The 18,917-nt window shown below is 40.4% G+C and overlaps 1 protein-coding gene across 4 annotated transcripts in view; it reads left to right on the top strand.

The window, feature by feature from the left end:
- The window catches only part of LOC129241503 (tyrosine-protein phosphatase 99A), a 181,119-nt gene that overhangs the window by 82,959 nt on the left and 79,243 nt on the right, over positions 1 to 18,917 (top strand). For all 4 annotated transcript variants that reach the window (XM_054877895.1, XM_054877886.1, XM_054877877.1 and 1 more), the window contains exons 3-4: positions 4,434 to 4,714; positions 10,697 to 10,813. In XM_054877895.1, coding sequence (XP_054733870.1) covers positions 4,434 to 4,714; positions 10,697 to 10,813 — 398 coding nt within the window. The remainder of the gene's footprint in view (positions 1 to 4,433; positions 4,715 to 10,696; positions 10,814 to 18,917) is intronic.

The following is an 18,917-nucleotide window of genomic DNA, read 5'->3' as shown; positions in this document are numbered from 1 at the left end:
CAGCTAAAAAGTTGAATAGCACCAAGCAAAAATTATTTAAGGGTGTAACCCACTAACTACGCTCGAAAAAAAGGCTATTTTCGGAAATTTTTTTCAAGCAGGCTATGAATGATATTGATATAAAAGTTGTTAGGCTTGATAAATAAAGTCTTAAAATACAAGAAAAAATTTTTTTTTATTCATTTTTTGCAATTTTTTTATACAAAAACTATAGCTAAACATAACACCATGATTTAGAGATAGGTCGCTGGTCCACACGATATCTCGAGAACGGCTTATCTGAAACAGAAAAATCAAAAAGTTTTAGATTTGTTATAACAGTAGCTATAAAATAAAGTAAAATTATTAATTTTTATTAATAAATAACAAAATGGCGGCCAAAAAACAAAAAAATTTTAAAAAACATGATTTTTTACACTGTTTTTTGTGAAAAAAAATTAGTAAAAATCAAAATTTTATTACGAAAGTTGTTTATTTTATAGCTATTTATGTGTAGAATATGTGGTTAAAATTTCATGAGAATCGTTCCACTGGTTCCCGAGAAATCTTGTGGACCAACCGAAAAAATGTTAATTCGAGAAAAATGCAATTAAAGTTTTTTTTTATGAAAAATCATGAAAAAAACTTACCTAAGTTCAATCTGCGATTTTAACATGATGTTTCTGGATATATATACTTTCGAAAAATGCAAAAAAAAAATAATCGATTTTTCAAAAGTGAGTTAGTGGGTTCTTCTTCTTAATTGGCGCTATAACCGCTTACGCGATTTTGGCCGAGTTTAACAAAGCGCGCCAGTCGTTTCTTTCTCGTGCTAACCGGCGCCAGTTGGACACACCAAGTGAAGCCAAGTCCTTCTCCACCTGATCTTTCCAACGCAGTGGAGGCCGCCCTCTTCCTCTGCTACCACCAGCTGGTACCGCATCGAATACTTTCAAAGCCGGAGCGTTTGTATCCATTCGGACGACATGACCCAACCAACGTAGCCGCTGGATCTTTATTCGCTGCGCTATGTCTATGTCGTCGTAAAGCTCATACAGCTCATCGTTCCATCGTCTGCGATATTCGCCGTTGCCAACGTGCAAAGGTCCAAAAATCTTACGCAGAATCTTTCTCTCGAACACTCCAAGCGTCGCTTCATCGGATGTTGTCATCGTCCAAGCTTCTGCGCCATACGTTAGGACGGGCATGATGAGAGTCTTGTAGAGCGTTAGTTTTGTTCGTCGAGAGAGGACTTTACTACTTAATTGCCTACTTAGTCCAAAGTAGCACTTGTTGGCAAGAGAGATTCTACGTTGGATTTCAAGGCTGACATTGTTATCGGTGTTAATGCTGGTTCCTAAATAAACGAAATCTTTTACAACCTCGAAATTATAACTGTCTACAGTGACGTGGGTGCCGATACGCGAGTGCGTCGACTGTTTGTTTGAAGACAGGAGGTACTTCGTTTTGTCCTCGTTCACCACCAAACCCATTCGCTTTGCCTCTTTATCCAGTTTGGAGAAGGCAGAACTAACAGCGCGGTTGTTAAGGCCGATGATGTCAATATCATCGGCATACGCCAACAATTGTACGCTCTTATAAAAAATTGTGCCTGAGCGATTAAGTTCTGCGGCTCGTACGATGCTCTCCAACATCAGGTTAAAGAAGTCACACGACAGCGAGTCACCCTGTCTGAAACCTCGTTTGGTATCAAACGGCTCGGAGAGGTCCTTCCCAATTCTGACGGCGCTACTGGTGTTGAGCAACGTCATCTTACATAGCCGTATTAGTTTTGCGGGGATACCAAATTCAGACATCGCGGCATACAGGTAACTCCTTTCCGTACTGTCGAATGCAGCTTTGAAGTCGACGAAAAGGTGGTGTGTGTCGATTCTCCTTTCATGGGTCTTTTCCAAGATTTGGCGTATTGAGAATATTTGGTCGATGGTAGACTTTCCAGGTCTGAAGCCACACTGATAAGGTCCAATCAGTTGGTTGACGGTGGGCTTCAGCCTTTCACACAATACGCTCGCTAGAACCTTATAGGCGATATTTAGAAGACTAATCCCGCGGTAATTGGCACAAATTGCAGGATCGCCCTTCTTATGGATTGGGCAGAGCACACTTAAATTCCAATCGGCAGGCATGCTTTCATCCGACCATATTCTGCATAGGAGCTGATGCATGCACCTTACCAGCTCCTCGCCGCCATGTTTGAATAGCTCAGCCGGCAGTCCGTCGGCGCCCGCGGCTTTGTTGTTCTTTAGCCGTGATATTGCTATTCTCACCTCGTCATGGTCGGGTAACGGAACGACAATTCCGTCGTCAACGATTGGGGTATCGGGATCTTCACATTCTCTATGACATGCGCAGCTGTCACCGTTTAACAGGTTCGAGGAGTGTTCCCTCCATAATTTAAGATTGCTCTGTACGTCAGTCACCAGTTCGCCGTCTTTGTTCTTACAGGAAAACGCCCCGGTCTTGAAACCTTCTGTAAGCCGCCGAACTTTCTGGTAGAATTTTCGGGCGTTGTTCCTGTTGGCCAGCATCTCAAGCTCTTCGCACTCACGTATTTCGGCCTCTCGTTTCTTCTTTCGGATAATACGTCTCTCTTCCTTTCTCAGCTCTCTGTAGCGATCCCACATGGCTCGCGTTACGCCCGATCGCAGCGTGGCTCTATAGGCGGCATCCTTTCTTTCTGCGGCAGCATGACATTCCTCGTCGTACCAATTGTTTTTTCGGGCTCGCCGGAATCCGATTTCTTCTTCGGCGGCGGTACGTAGAGAACGAGAAATGTTGCTCCATTGTTCGTGGATGCCGGTTTGTTGGGCAGTGCTCTCCGAGAGCAGGAGTGAGAGTCGAGTGGCGAATCTTCTGGCTGTCTGTTGTGATTGCAGCTTTTCGATGTCGAACATTCTTTGCGTAGGTAGATGCACGTTTTTTGCTGCACAGAGGCGGGTGCGCAGTTTGGCTGCAACAAGGTAGTGATCCGAGTCAATGTTGGGTCCTCGGATCGTACGTACATCTAATACACTAGAAGCGTGTCTTCCATCTATCACAACATGATCGATCTGGTTTCGTGTTTTTCGATCAGGAGACAGCCAGGTGGCTTGGTGAATCTTCTTATGCTGGAATCTGGTGCTACAGACTACCATGTTTCGGGCCCCGGCGAAGTCGATCAGCCTCTGTCCGTTACCGGATGTTTCGTTGTGCAGGCTGAATTTCCCGACTGTGGGACCAAAAATTCCCTCCTTGCCCACCCTGGCGTTGAAGTCGCCAAGCACGATTTTTATGTCGTGACGGGGGCAGCGCTCATAGGAACGTTCCAGGCGCTCATAGAAAGAATCTTTGGTCGCATCGTCCTTCTCTTCCGTCGGGGCGTGGGCGCAAATAAGCGAGATGTTAAAAAAACGTGCTTTGATGCGGATTGTTGCGAGACGCTCGTCCACCGGAGTGAACGACAGTACTTGGCGACGAAGTCTCTCTCCCACAACAAATCCGACACCGAATTTGCGCTCCTTTACATGGCAGCTGTAGTAGACGTCGCAAGGTCCTATGGTTTTCTTTCCTTGCCCCGTCCATCGCATCTCTTGGATGGCAGTGATGTCAGCCTTTACTCTCACGAGGACATCAACCAGCCGGGCAGAGGCACCTTCCCCATTAAGGGACCGGACATTCCAGGTGCATGCCCTCAAATCATAGTCCTTAGTTCGTTTGCAGGGGTCGTCATCAGTATAGGGAGGTCTCATCCGAGGCTTTTTTAAGGTTTTCATTGGGGGGGATTTTTAAGTGGCGGGTCCCAAACCCAACGCACAACCAGCTATCCTGGAATGTTTCGCCTTCTCACTTTAGCTCACTCCCGAACGGGTGTTCGGAAGCTACCCAGAGGATACGTGGGCTAATCCCGGCCGTTGTGAGCTGCTTGAACCATATGCAGAAGAATCGTCCTGGCCATTCCCAAGTGAATGGCGATCAGTAACTTTCCCCACTTGCGTGGACTTCTACACATGGAACCATCCTCCGAGTTAGTGGGTTACACCCTTAAATAAACGGAAGTTAAACACGTTTTGCAACGCGAGCTTCAAAACAAAAACAATTTATATACAAAAATATATGCGTAAGCTTCAACAAGCTACAACAATTTGAATAAAAAATTTTACTTTACTGCCAAAACTCCTCTTTTACATAAAATTTATTGCATATATCTTACCTGGAATTTAAAAAGTTTTAAACATTTTAAGCGAATATTTTTTCAATACACAAACCCCTACTCGTATGCACATTAGTGATTTATCATATTTTATATATTCTACGAACCTCATTGAAAACATGAAAATGGAAATATTTTAATATCAATTTAATAATGGGTTTTCCCTATTTTCATACTTCGCTTGTACTCGTAGCTATTTAAATTATAATTTTTCTTCGCTTCTCTTCTCTTCACTTCTTTGCAGAGCCTTTCACCGATTACCGTGTCATTGTTCAGGCGTTCACCATGAAAAACGAAGGCAACCCCTCCGATCAGATTGTGCAGCGCACCGATGTCGCCGGTCCGAGCGCACCGTATGTGGTTAACCTGACGTGTCACTCGCAGGACGCCATAGCCATACGCTGGCGGAGACCGCACGAATTTTATAACACCATCGATTTTTATATAATTAAAACACGCGTGGTGGGCCAAGACTCACACCGGGACATACGCATCAATGCGTCGGCGAAAGAGTTGGAAACGGCGGTAAGTTAATGGTGTTGAGTTAAGTATAGCAGGGTGAATAAAATGAATGGTGGTGAACTGGTCATGCGGTTGGGAGAAATTTTTTGTGGGGAAAAAAATCTGAGCGAAGAGAACAAAATGAGCAAGTCAATTGGAATGATGCCTGTTATTGTCAGCACATAGCAACAACAGTGATAGTGTAGTAAAAACAAAAACAAAAAAAGAAAACTAAATTAATAAAATCTAAGTTAGCTTTGCTCAACGTCAATGTGTGTGATTTTTGCGAATGTGATGTGTACGCTGAAATGTTTATAGTTTAATACTTTGACATTCAGTAGATTACAAAAATTATACTCCACATTTTATGAGGAAATCATTAGTTTGTCTACAACTATGTATTTCCCATTTATGTATACAGCCCAAGGTAAACGATAGCACATCCGAATTTTTGCTAGTTTTGACTATTTTGGATTGATTTTTCTGGTAAAAGTAAGAACCCTTTAATGCTCTTGTCTAACAAAAACACATAAATTCATTCTTCTTTATACAAAAATAAATAAAGCTGCTCAAATTCCTGATCAATATTCCATGGTTTTTAATGAGAATTTCTAGAAAAATGTTTGAATAAATATCAGACATTGCTACTTCTAATCACCACTTGCTTCGCCCGACAGCTCAAGCACTTCAATTTTTATGAAGGCTCCAAAATAGCAGTCAATTCCTGTATCACCTCAAAGGGCGAGACATATTTTCCAGGTGGAATCTTTACGCTATCCAAAAGATGGAAAAAGTGATAGCCACCATTTGAGTCTGAGCAAAGGTACAAATCCACAAAAAGAAATTCCCAAAACTTATTTCTACACCCAATAAAATCAACTAATACCGACAATCCGATAATACTCAATGCCAGTTTGAGAGCAACACCAATTCCCTTGTTGGAAATATGAGCAAATATGGACAGCTACAACTTATCTGATGATTCAAAAATTATTTTTTATTAGAAACCATACAAACTTTAAATCGGTTTAGGTTTAATCTACCAATCGTAGGTTTTGATTGTGAATGTGGGAAAAGAAGATTCACTGTGCCATAGCACACTGTAGCGTATGCCATCTGCCTGATTCGAGCGAAGGCGGGGCAGGCGCACAGAAAGTGGTCCGCCATCACACCCTCCTCTTCACAAGCTGGGCAGAGTGCACTGTCTGAAATGCCTGCCTTTTCAATGTGCTTTGCCCATAGGAAGTGGCCCATCATCAGGCCAACCAGCTGCCAACAGTCCCTTGAGAGTCCCTTGGCAGGAGGATTTGTCGGTTGGACATGACAGGCAACATCAGTTCAGTCCATCTGTAGCCTCTCTCAGCCTGCCGAACTCGCTTGAGGGTTGCAGTAACCCCTTTGCTAACCGTGGCTTTGATGGCTGCAAAAGAGAGTGACAGAAGGGGTCCGGGATAAGGAAGTTAGCCTCAGAGCCCATCCTAGCTGAGAAGTCGGAGGTCTCGTTACCCACGATACTCACGTATTATGTCTACTAACATATTTCAGCCTGGCTTTATTGGACTCGACTACCCCTGATGTGGTTGGGGGTCTATCTAAGGCCATGAGCGCAGCTTGGCTGTGGTTAAAGACACATATAGATTTGCCCCTTTGCTTCTTGAACACCATACACCTCCGCTTGAAACACAGATGCAAGTATTCCAAAAGCAAAGTGCCGTTTTGTCCCGCTGTATTCCCCGTAGAACCCAGAACCAGAGTCGCGCTCAGTCCTGGAACCATCCGTGAAAACCTATAACATACTTCACTTATGTACCACCGATTGACCTTGCAGCGAAATCTGCAGGAAGACTAAAAGCCTCAAACGAACTCTCGTAGAGGATCTATGAACATTGCTCAATAAACCGGAGCCGTATAGTCCATTAAAATTACGAAAAGGTTAAAGTTCGCAAAAGGAAGGATAGCGTAAAGGCTTTAGCACCAAACGCAATAGATTTAATTTTTTATATGGACGCTCCTAAAATGAAGGAAGTCATATAAACTTCCAGATCAATGCAGTGTATTGCAGCTTGTGGCAGCAGACCTAGCTCGTTAGTATAACGTCCAAGATCGTACTCACGGAGCAGGGAGGCAGTAGAAAGCTTGCCTCCTAGAAGAAATTGTAAGCTACATTACCAGGTCTCTATGTCCTCGGATGTCGTCAACTAAATACCAAAGTCGAATTAGACGAAAACATGATCAGAAAATTCAGGCCAAGATAAGAGAGTTTGTCCACTTGCAGTAGTACTAAGATCCTGTAAAAAGAGGACAATCACAGTCGTACTCGATTTATACTATCACTAATACGAAGAGATTGTGGAAAACTATGAAATGCGTGCTGACGGAACATAGCTATTCTTTCGGATAGCCAAGCTGCAATCCAGACACTGGGTTCACCTACAACAACCTCTAAAGTGGTGGATCAAAGCAGGACTAGCCTTACCACCTTGAGCAAAAACCATAAAGTTACCTTAATCTGGGTCTCGGGACATCGGAGCATTGAAGGTAATGAAAAAGCGGATGAACTGGCAAGAAGAAGATCTGTCATGAATAACGCTATTGCAGAATCGATATTCCCACCATTAGGTGCAGTCAAGAGTGCAATTTCCCTAAAGTACCTCCGAATCACAGATTGTAGATGGAGAGACTAGACAAAATGCATAATTAGCAGAACCTTATGGCCCACCTACAACCTTAAGCAATCGTCAACATTAATAAGCATGAAACGACGGGACGCCTGGAGACTAACGGCAGTTTGGTCTGTGGAAGAACAAACAGCCAAAATGGGCATCCCTCGCAAGACATACTGTCACAGTTGTAAACAACCGGAGAAGAAGGAAACATTCTTCCATTTCCTCAGCGAATGGCAGGGCCTTATGGAAGGAGAGAATGTTAACCCTGAGCAAACCGCTGCTCGAGAGTCTCGAACAACTGTCGGGCTTAGATGTCAACAACCTGTTAAGGTTCCAGAACCGCATATACTGGATATAGTCATGCTGCAAATAACTGGTAAACAAGTTGGTAACGAGGATGTGGCAACAAAATGGTGCGGGAACGCTAGTTCGAGTCTGGATGAATCACCACATAAACTGCGTTATTCAAAAACGGCTTAAAATATCTGGGAGCACCACAGTTAATGGATTGCAAGATATCTCAGCAGTAAATTGGAAATGTCTCCTTAAATTCGCAATAGAAACAGGCATCATGTCGGTGGACTACTCCAAAACGCATATCTAATGAACTCCAACTGGTATCACTATGGATTGTTGTCGTTGTTGTTTTAACAGTAATAGCAGCCCCGTCAGTGTAGGGTATATCACCGGTCATCTTCGTCTGGGTCATCTAAAGGTAGGCCCAGGAAACATGTTGTTTTGACGGGTTGGGTCCAGAGGGAAAAGGGTGTTAGATGAGTAGGTTTTAAAGGGCACGTGAAAAGGTGGTTAGTGTCGTGCGGGGTATCTTCACATGCCGGACATACCAAACATATGTCCTGATCAATTCTGGATAAGTAGGAGTTTAACCTGCTACAGTATCCAGAACGTAATTGTGCCACGTTACGCGTGTCTCACGGGGAATCTGGAGCTCGTCCTCTGCAATGGGTGGGGGTTGGACTCCGAATACGGCATTCACAGGACGGGAGCTTAAGAAGGTGGTGACGGTCTCCCGGTGAATACCGCTTATTGACTGTCTAAATACTGTCTGGTCCAGTAGATTTCTGTCAGTTTTGTTCTGGATCTCGTCGGCATAGTTTAAAAGGTGTCGCCTGACGTGCCTAGGAGGCGGCTCTGGCTAAAGCAAGTGTCTGCAAGGGTAGTACCCTAGCAGGAATTGCTTGCTGCTTGCTACGGTAGCACCATAGCAGGAACTGATTGCTGAGTAGTTCATTGTGCTCCATTACAGGGAGCATTTGTTCCTCATTGTGAAGGTGTTGAATAGGGGACATCAGGAGGACCTTGGCAATTGCGGTTGTGTGCGCTGAGAAGGAGAGCAAACTGTCAAATGTCACAACCAAAATTTTGAGATTGTTTACCGTCGGAATTGGTGTGCCATCGACTTTTACCTTGAGGGATAGTTTTACCTCCTTTGTCTAGGTGGTAAAGAGGGTCCCCGTGGATTTTGCGGGGAAAAATTGCAGATTCCTCGCAGTGAAAAATCGAGAAAGGTCGGTGAGGTAGCTGTTCACTTTGGAGCACAGACCATCGATGTCATTGCCCGACGCCATTATCGTGCAGTCGTCAGCGTATGAGACCAGGGAGACTCCCTCTGGTGGTTGGGGGAACTTCGAGATGTAGAAGTTGAACAGCAAGGGTGAAAGAACTCCACCCTGCGGTACACCTTGCTTAACCTTCCTCTGCTTTGATATTTGGTCTCGAAAAATCACTGACGAGTGACGACCGCTCAGATAGCTTGCGGACAACCTCTTCAGCCTTGGCGGGAGTGTCGACTGATAAATATCATCTAGTAGCGTGGAATGGCTGACTGTGTCGAAAGCTTTCTTCAGGTCCAACGCTACTAGGACAGTCCTCTCGCAGGGGCGGTTTTGGTTAAGCCCGCGGTTTATCTGGGCGTTTATGGCGGTGAGTGCAATGGTGGTGCTATGCACTCGTCGGAAACCGTACTGATGTGGGGCTGAGGCAAGGTTTTTCGTGAAGAGTGGGAGTAGGAGGGCTTCATGTGTCTTCACTACTTGGGAAAGTTATCGGACGATAAGATTCCCCTTGGTTGGCGGGTTTCTCAGGTTTCAGTAGTGGGACCACTCTCCCTGCTTTCCACTTATCAGGTATGATGAGAGTGGCAAAGGACAAATTGAAAACCTTTGTGAGAAATCCTACTCCCTACTCTTACTCACCATGTATCGAACCGGACTGTACGTCATTACATTTTCAACCTAACCTAACAAAGTCGAATGCTTTAGACAAAATACAATGCATAAATTACGAAAATCCATAAAAATCCCACAATGAACTATCCTCATGTCCTTTGAGGCAATAGTAAATAAATAAACAATTCACTTGCAACCACAAAATTCACACATCAAATTCAAAATAATCAATTGAAATGTAGAGTGAATGCACTTTTCCATAATATTTGCTTTTATTCAGTCAGATACAGAAACTGTTTCATTACTCGATTTATTACTAAACCCAAATACTCATACTTAAGTTATTAGAAGCAAATAGCCAACTACTCTACTCGCAACTCAATCCAATGGCAGTGTAAAGCAAAGATTTCAAAAGTGACAAATACGCCCCAAATAGGCGGCTTTTAAAGTAGTCTTAAGTGAGCCCGCACTAGGAAATGGTTGGTCTTCGTATGAATATTCAAAATTCTGATATTTAATACTGTTAAATCTGAAACCACAACCACATACACAGCATGTAAAATGCAGAGATTTCATGCATTCGTGTGTGTGTGTGTTGGTGTGTGGGTGTTTGCATATTTTTCGACTAGGAAATCAAATGCAAATTTAGAATTTTTGTTATTTTTGTTATTCTCGTTGTGAAACCCAACAAATGGAAAACTAAAATAAGTAACTTTTGCTTGTCGCCTTGTTGACGCTGATTCCGAGTCTCGTTCAGACGACCGCCCTGACTGCTGCTGCTGCTGTTCGTGCGAAATTCAAAGTAGTTTGCATTGGAAATATACCAAAAAATAAAGTAAAAAGAAAAAGTTAAATTAATGCGAATATTTGCAAGTATTTACACACTCGCTGCAGCTCAGAAAAGCACACTCACACATGCACACCTACCATACACCAAAGATAAGGCTAGCAAAAATGCATTGATTTTTTTTTTGTTTTTTGTATGTAAACATCCTGCCGCATAACTCAGTCATTCGCCACCAACGACCTGCTCGTTTTGTATGCACAAACATGGTATATGTATGTGTGTGTAATACCATAGAAAAACGATGTCTCAAATTTTTTGATATACTGATTTTCATTTTCCATTTCTCATTTACCATTTTTTGCAGATGATATTACAAAATCTCACCACACATACGGAATATGAAGTCAAAGTTTCAGCTGCAACACTAAGCATAATAAATCCAAAGAAAATCGTACTGGGTAAATTTTCCGAAACTAGGAAGGTAAGTCACCAAAAACAAGAAAAAAAAAAGAACCACTAACTAAAAACAAAATGATCGAAAAGAAGTAGTCATCCTATGCATAAGTAGATATGTTTGTACGTATTTTTTATATTTGTTTGTATGTTCGTTTGTGCTCTATGCTATGGCACTTTGAAAAGTTCACACTGTCAGGCAAACCAAAATGCTGAAACTTGACTTTTATAGCAACAAAATACCACCAACATTCTCATGCATAGTACAACACCAACGCGTCTCTCAATCTGTCGATGCATCTCTTTGTTTTTGTGTTGTTTTGTTGTTTGGTTGCTTTGACTGCTCTCTTGCTGTATGGTCTTATTATTTCAACATAAATTTCATCGCTATGCTCGGTTAGCAGTGTGTGGATATGTAAAAGTTTGCCAAAGTTCTTGAGTTACTCAAGTAGGCGATAGATGCAAAGAAGAAGAAGTATTTCTCCGACATAAAGTTGCCAAAAATATGGATCAAATAACACACCAGCAAAATAAACTCCGTTTGCACCCGTTTTTTATAAATTTTTTTTTTTTTTTTTGGTTTTTGGTGCAAAAACAAGGTAATCTAAGTAGTGATAACTGAAAATTGACTGGTGGAAAATAATATTGTTTCGCTCATGGCTACTGTCAACGTATTTGGGTCATTAGTTTTCTTTGATAAATGAAAATTGCAGAAAAAGTAGAAGCAACGCCAGTGGTATGCTATGATCTTAGGGCTATAGAAGAAGTATTGAATATTTATTTATTTATATTATTTACTAGCTGGTGAAATACCTAAGCTATTATTTACACTTATAAAACACCTAACAGCAATACATTTTTGTAAGGGAACTATCAGACTTAAGCGAAGGGTAGTGTACCAAATCACGGAAATGAGTTTATGATTTTTATTTAGTAAACCTAAAATCGAACTCATAGAATTTATAGAGAGACGTTTTAGTTGAAAAAAAACCTAACAGCATTAAATTATGGTAACATAAACGACTCAATATAATTATCTCCCTGTTTCTCATTATCCGAACATATTAGCAGAGAAAGTTAATATGCAATAACTTCAGCAATAACATTAACATTCTCTGATATCTCTGATATTAACATAGAATCAACACCAAAAATTTGCATTAGCACTTATATGCTATTGTACAGACATACATGCATACACACATACACATATATTTTAGGTTGTATTCCATATGCATTAGCAGCAATGGAGTGCTCTCATTTGTGATTTACAGGTGAGCAGCGCTATTATGTAGGCGTGCATGTTCGATTCAATAGAATTTTTATAGTCCTGGTACTTCAGTTTTAAAAAACGTTTAACCAAGCCTGTTTATCATCGGGAGGCAACCAGGTGCGAGGTTTAAAATGTGGGGCCTCCACGGTCGCTCCGATGATATTTTTGTAAAGAATTTTCTTTTCCTTGGCGTGTTAGTCTCGAGTTATTACCATTTTTTTATTAATATTTGGATGTACATATATTTGGATGTATGTATCTATGAATGTACCTATATGTATGATACAATATGACACCGTGTACGTATGTATTAATATACTAATATGTGTATATCCTTACGGTAGGCGTATTAACGGTAGGCGCATTAACATTAGGGCGGGTAAACATTTATTAGACTTTAGGGTGCCCATATCCAAAATTTCAAATAAATCAATAAAGCCGTTCTTGAGATTTGTGAATAGAGAAAAATGGCAGCAAAACAACATAACAGAAGGCTGTGTAGATTTTTTTTTCGTTTATCTAACTAACAAAATCTCAGTTTTTTTGTAAACACACCCTTTTTTATGCCAGCTGATCCTCTCCAATTCGCTGAGGGTTGGATAGCAGTCTGTTATTGGCCACACCTTCTCAATTATTTTCATCATGTCCTGCTTTTCATCGCATTTCACTTAAACTATTTTGTAATTATAAAGCTTTTCAAACTTTCCGTCTCAAAGTAGGGATTATGCGGACTTCAATATCGATATTTTCCAGGCCACAAATAAGAATTTTCGATGGAATTTTATGATGGAAAATGATTTTCTTTACGTCCAATTGCCTTCTCAAAATGGTTTTATCCGTCTTAGAACAGGATTTTTGTCCATTATTGAATATTTAGCATAGAAATTAAGGAAATATTTTTTATGCTTTGACACATTTGTCTTGGCGCAAAAGTAAGATTCTAATTGTCTCTAGGAAAATCTCTGCTTAACGCCATCGAAAAAATATAAACCAAACCAATATTTTTTTTTTTTAATACAAATAAAATGTCAACTTTTTATTAAAATTCAACTGATACGAGTCGTCGCTACCTCAAAATGGAGTAGGCTGAAGAGTGCAAACAATTCCTCACATTTTAAGGGTACATCGATTGGATCGCGGTAGGATCTTTGGAATAAGAGTACTGCAGAATTAAATTGTACTCTGAATTAAATTGAATACAAAAATAATTTCATTTAAAAAAAACCGTTTCCTTTATTTTCTACTCAAATAAAAAAACTTGTCTCATATAAAAATTTTCCTTCTTAAGCCCGAAATCCGATTACAAAATTTAAAATAACGTTCCCTAACACTACTACTTATCAAAAAAGCTTGTTCCTAGTTCTGGTTGTTGTTATTTCTGTAGCAACATAAAAATTACCAATACATTTACGGGGAATTTTGCTGGTATGGCAATCCATGGTGTGACGGCGTACAAGGCTCTCATAATGCACGTCCTAACGTATGGCACAGAAGCTTGGACGATGACAATATCCTATGAGGCGTCACTTGGAGTATTTGAGAGAAAGATTCTGCGGAAGATTTTTGGACCTTTGCAAGTTGGCAACGGCGAATATCGCAGGCGATGGAACAATGAGCTTTACGACGATATAGACATAGTGCAGCGAATAAAGATCCAGCGGCTACGTTGGTTGGGTCATGTCGTCCGAATGGCTATATACGCTCCTGTTCTAAAACTATAATGCCGTGTGAGCTGATGGTAGCAGAAGAAGAGGAAGAACTCCTCAAAGATCAGGTGGAGAAGGACTTAGCTTCACTTGGTGTTTCCAACTGGCGTTAAACTCGGCTAAATCGCGTAGGCGATTATCGCGCCAATGAAGAAGAATGATAAGAAATTGTCCTTGGTCTGAGTCGTTCCGGTAACGTAGAACCGGCTGACGTGGGAACGAGTGTACCTAGTCTTCTAATACTCGTCACTAAATCTATTTCAAGCTTACAAAATAAAATAAAAATCAAGTGATTTTCCCGTTTTCAACTTACACGACGCTTAGATCAAACGAAACTCATTTTTATGGCGCCCAATTTTGGAATTTAAAATTTTTTATATACTACTTATGGCGATGACCTATTCGGAGAAGTGAATAAATGTGCAACTGAGTATTTCTATGGAGTACTTCTGTCTGATTTCTTTGAATCAGTCGATTTCATATATTTGTGTGATATTTCTTACATATAACTTTTACCAATAGGCGATACAAACTAGCAAATCCACTTATCATCTCACCTGCACGAAGCCACTTTCAATCAATTTCGAAAAAACCATTCTTTTAAATAATATTTTTCACTAAAATAATATACTATAAGTATACATATGTGCCTGCTATTTCTAATCATAAAAGTGGAGCTCATAAAATAAAGTACGCGTACTATACGCCTTCAAATATATTAATATTCTTAATGTTCTTCAAATATTTCAAAGTCGTTTAAAAAATTCCGAAAGATTGCTATATTTTTACCCACACAGTAGCAAAGTAAGCATTAGCGATTTCCTCGTGTAAAAAGCGAGTTCACCACAGAACATAAAAAGTATAAAAATGCAGAGTAAAAAGTGTTCCTCTTTGTGTGTGTGATTGCTATGGCTTGTGACTTAATGTCATTGTAATAGTGTGCATATTTATTCAGGTAGCAAAATAAGAAACTTTTAGATAGCAATAAACTTCCTCTTGCTACGTCACTACGTCATATGTCATCATCACCCATCACATCCATCATAAACCTCTACCCCTCGCCGATGCGTTTAGCTGTTGACAGCCGCTTAAGTTATCGTTTGTTATTCGCTGCGTTAATAAAGCGTGCAATCAAGCAACAAAATCAAGTGCATCATCAACAATAATGTTCATCAGGAAGAGGGAGAGAGAGAGAGAGAGAGGGAGAGTTTCAAAAGCAAAGATAATGTTTGCTGACAACAACCACAGCAATAGACGTTCCAATAACAATTACATAAAGGAGCAACCTTTTTTCTGGCCCGTTACGTGAAAGTCTCCAAGCTGATTGAGAACGAATACAGAGTTTGGCAGGAAGCGTGTGCGAGAACGAGCGATACAGTCCGGCTCACTTGATGAGAGTCAATAAATTTTATGGAAGAAAATGAGTAAAGCAACGGTATTTGATTTAGTAATACAAGGTTTTCTGATATTTAATGCAAGTGCAGGCTGTGCTTTGCTCGAAAATAAATAAGCATCAAAATATTATTCCAACTCAATGCAATTTTCTATCTAGGCGTTTTGAAGCGTTTGTTGCATCGTATTCGTCGAATTCGCCCTGAGTACCGCGAAGGAGGCAGCTGACGCTTACTGCATGATAATGCACCATCTCATCGATCCGCTCTTGTGACTGATTTTTTGACTAGAAATCGCATTTTAACCATCAATCACTCACCGTATTCGCTTCATATGGCTCCCTGTGACTTCTATATATTCGGAAAATTGCATTTGGCCATGAAAGGAAAACGTTTTGCGTCCGTAGAGGCCATCCAAAAGGCTTGTACCGACATCCTGAAGGACACTCCGGTGAACGACCTGAAACTCTCTTTCGAAAAGCTTTTAGATCGCCCAAAACAGTGCATCGCAGCTGTATCGGCCAGTGTTAATGATGACCATCAATTATCGATTCGTCGCCGTTCGCCGGTCGCAGCAATTGGGCCTCTGTTACGCAACAGCGTGGAAAATTTCGCGAAAGGATTTAGGTGTGAAGCCTTTCAAAATACAGCTGGTGCAAGAATTGAAGCCGAACGACCTACCGCAACGAAGAATTTTTGGTGAATGGGCTCTTGGAAAGTTGGCCGAAAAGTTGTGTTCAGCGACGAAGCTTATTTTTGGAGCAATGGGTACATAAATAAGCATAATTGCCGATTTTGGAGTGAAGATCAGCCAGAAGAATTGCAAGAGCTACCAATGTATCCAGAAAAGGTCACAGTTTGGTGCGGTTTATGGGCTGAAGGTATCATTGGACCGTACTTCTTCAAAGATGCTGCGAATCGTAACGTAACTGTGAATGGTGAGCTCTACCGCGAAATGATATCCAACTCTTTTTTGTCCAAAATGCAAGAGCTTGACTTGCATGACATGTGGTTTCAGCAAGACGGTGCCACATGCCACACAGCACGCGTAACAATGGACTTGTTGAGAGGCGAGTTTGGTGAACATTTTATTTCACATTCGGGACCTGTCAAGTGGCCACCCAGATCGTGCGATATAACGCCTTTAGATTATTTTTTGTGGGGCTATGTTAAAGCTCATGTCTATTCAGACAAGCCTGCTTCAATTAACGCATTGGAAGACAACATTAAAGCATTTATATGTGAGATACCGGCCGAAACATTGGAAAGAGTATGCCAAAATTGGACCATTTGAAGCGCAGTCGCGGTCAACATTTGCATGAAATAATCTTCGATCATTAAATTATATGGGCTGTACTATCGATTTAAATAAAAATTGCATGCATTTTTCTGAATTTTACGTGGGTTTTTTTGAAAAACGTTCCTATAGCTCTTAAAAAATCACCCTATATAAGCGCGCACACACAGAAATATGAAGTTTTGTTTTGTCCATTGCAATTTTTTATTATTTTTATTTTTTTATATTTTTTTTTTTGCATTTTTACAACCTTTTCGTGGTTTTAAAAAGTTGTCTTGCTCCACACCGCATCTCTGCCGCTGACATATAACATGCAATATATTTTGAAGCATAATTTTCCACATTTTTCACATTTTATTTTAGCCCACCTAGCGATTACCATAACTATATAACTTTCCTCACACACACACACACAAGCACACATAAACCCACGCTCATATCGCCATGGTTCCGTATTCATATCCTGTCAACACCGGCGCTGTTCGTTTCCATTCTACCTTGAAAACGTACAAAATGTTTTTTTCTTTTTTTCCTTATTTTTTGTTTTTAGGTTTATTTTTATTTTTGTTTCTCAATTTTTCGACTAAAAGTTCATCATAATCCTTCAACATACCTGACACAACCGTCTGCTTTTGCCACTTTTACAAATTTATACATTTCGGTTGCCGTTGTTACCATTATTGCTGCCAGAGCGCACGGGGGGCGGGGTGATGTGCCTTTATTGTCCTTGCCATTTTGCATTGCTTGTTTTATTGCCCATTAGTATATCACGTCATTTTCTACATGTAGCTCTGGGTTTTCAACTAATATGCGAGTATATTATATTTGTTTTTGGTTGGTGTAAAGCTCCAGCTCAGCCCACGCTACCCAACCTATGTAACTTTTGCTTGTATATTCGGGCTAGTTGCCATAGTTTTAGCTGCTGCTCGAGCCGTTAGCGTTAGCGCATCCTGGCTGGCTGGTTTACTTAGTGGTAGGGCTGATCTCTGGCTGGTTGCACTTGCCTCTGCTCCTATGTCTGCCGGAAATATGTAAACAAACAAAAAGAACAACCGCAACCTGCTCTTCTAAAAAGAAAAATAAATGCCTTAATGATGTTTCTATGCAAGCAGATGCGCTCTTGTTGCTCCGCTAATAACGCAATTTTATTCCGTTACTAGCCACCTTTTTTATTTATGCGGCTCTTTCCTTGTTTCTTTTTGCTGGCAACCTTCTCATAAATCTTTGCCACTTCCGGTCATAGCAGCCTTCCGCTGCCGTATTGCGCTTCCGTTTCACTTCACCCCACGGCGTTAAACAGGTAACTGGTTTGTTTTACATTCAGCATTCATCTCTTTACCTGGCTGCTCTTGGCCGCTTCTGTTTTTGTTTAGCTGTGTAATTTGTTTTTTTTTTTTTCACTAATAATAATTCTCAGCTTTGTCTTCGGTTAGTTGTGATGGTGGCAGAGTGGATGGGGTCATATTTGCGACAGTTGGGGATAATTTATGGTGACATTGCGATTAGTTTAGTGCTGCTTCAAGGTCATATATACAAAACCATGTAACACCAATAACAAAGGATTTCTCGATAGCTTCAAATTTGTTGAAATTTGGTGAAAATTTTGTACCATAAAGTAGCACAGATATTTAGCTTTATTTTCTTTGAATTTTAAGTCAAATAATTAAAGCGTATAAAAGAAGGCAAAACAAATGCTTTCCATGACATTTTTTCCGCTCTTTGCGTTAAAATAAATTTAAAAAAATCGTTTGGTAAAACTTACTGCTGTATTCTTAATGCTAGAATAAGAATATTCAGAAAACCCTTCGGTTTTTTACGAGGAGCTTTTTCATGGCAGAAATACACTCGGAAGTTTGCCATTGCCTGCCGAGGGCGATCGCTATTAGGAAAACACCGTTTTTAATCTTTTTGGATGGTAGTTACGCACCAACCCATTCGGCTAGCGCGAAATTAATCACGAAATTTTGCTTCTATAAAAAGTTTGATATATGTAGTTTAAAACAAAAAAGAGTTTTCAATTTAAGCACAGCTACAAAAATTAAAGTATCAAAACTTGAAAAGACATTCCAACAGTTTTGAAAGGAGTTTCAAAAAATTTTAAAAAAAAATTAAAAAATTTTAAGAATTTTTTTTTTTTGAAATTGAAAAATTTGAATAAAACTTCAAACAAATTTAAAATAATTTCAAAAATTTGATGGGATTTAGGTTGGCGCGCTGTCCCAGGCTGTGCAAAATAAGAGCACCCTGTGACCTTAATCGTCTGGCTGCCCAACCCGGACATTTACAGAGGGTGAGCGCAAAAGTATCCTTCTCTTAAAGGAACGAGACACATTGTTTGCATGTGGATTGAGAGATTTACCCAAATGCGGGATTGCCTACTCACTTAATGGATTTCTATTCGCTCAAGATTCGGGTATTTTGGACATATGAATAAATTTTATGGCAATAAATGTTAAAATAATCAG

Source organism: Anastrepha obliqua, chromosome 1 (genome assembly GCF_027943255.1).
Source record: "Anastrepha obliqua isolate idAnaObli1 chromosome 1, idAnaObli1_1.0, whole genome shotgun sequence".
NCBI lineage: Eukaryota > Metazoa > Arthropoda > Insecta > Diptera > Tephritidae > Anastrepha > Anastrepha obliqua.
The sequence above is the reverse complement of the archived record's forward strand: the minus strand, read 5'-3'. Positions and strand labels throughout refer to the sequence as shown.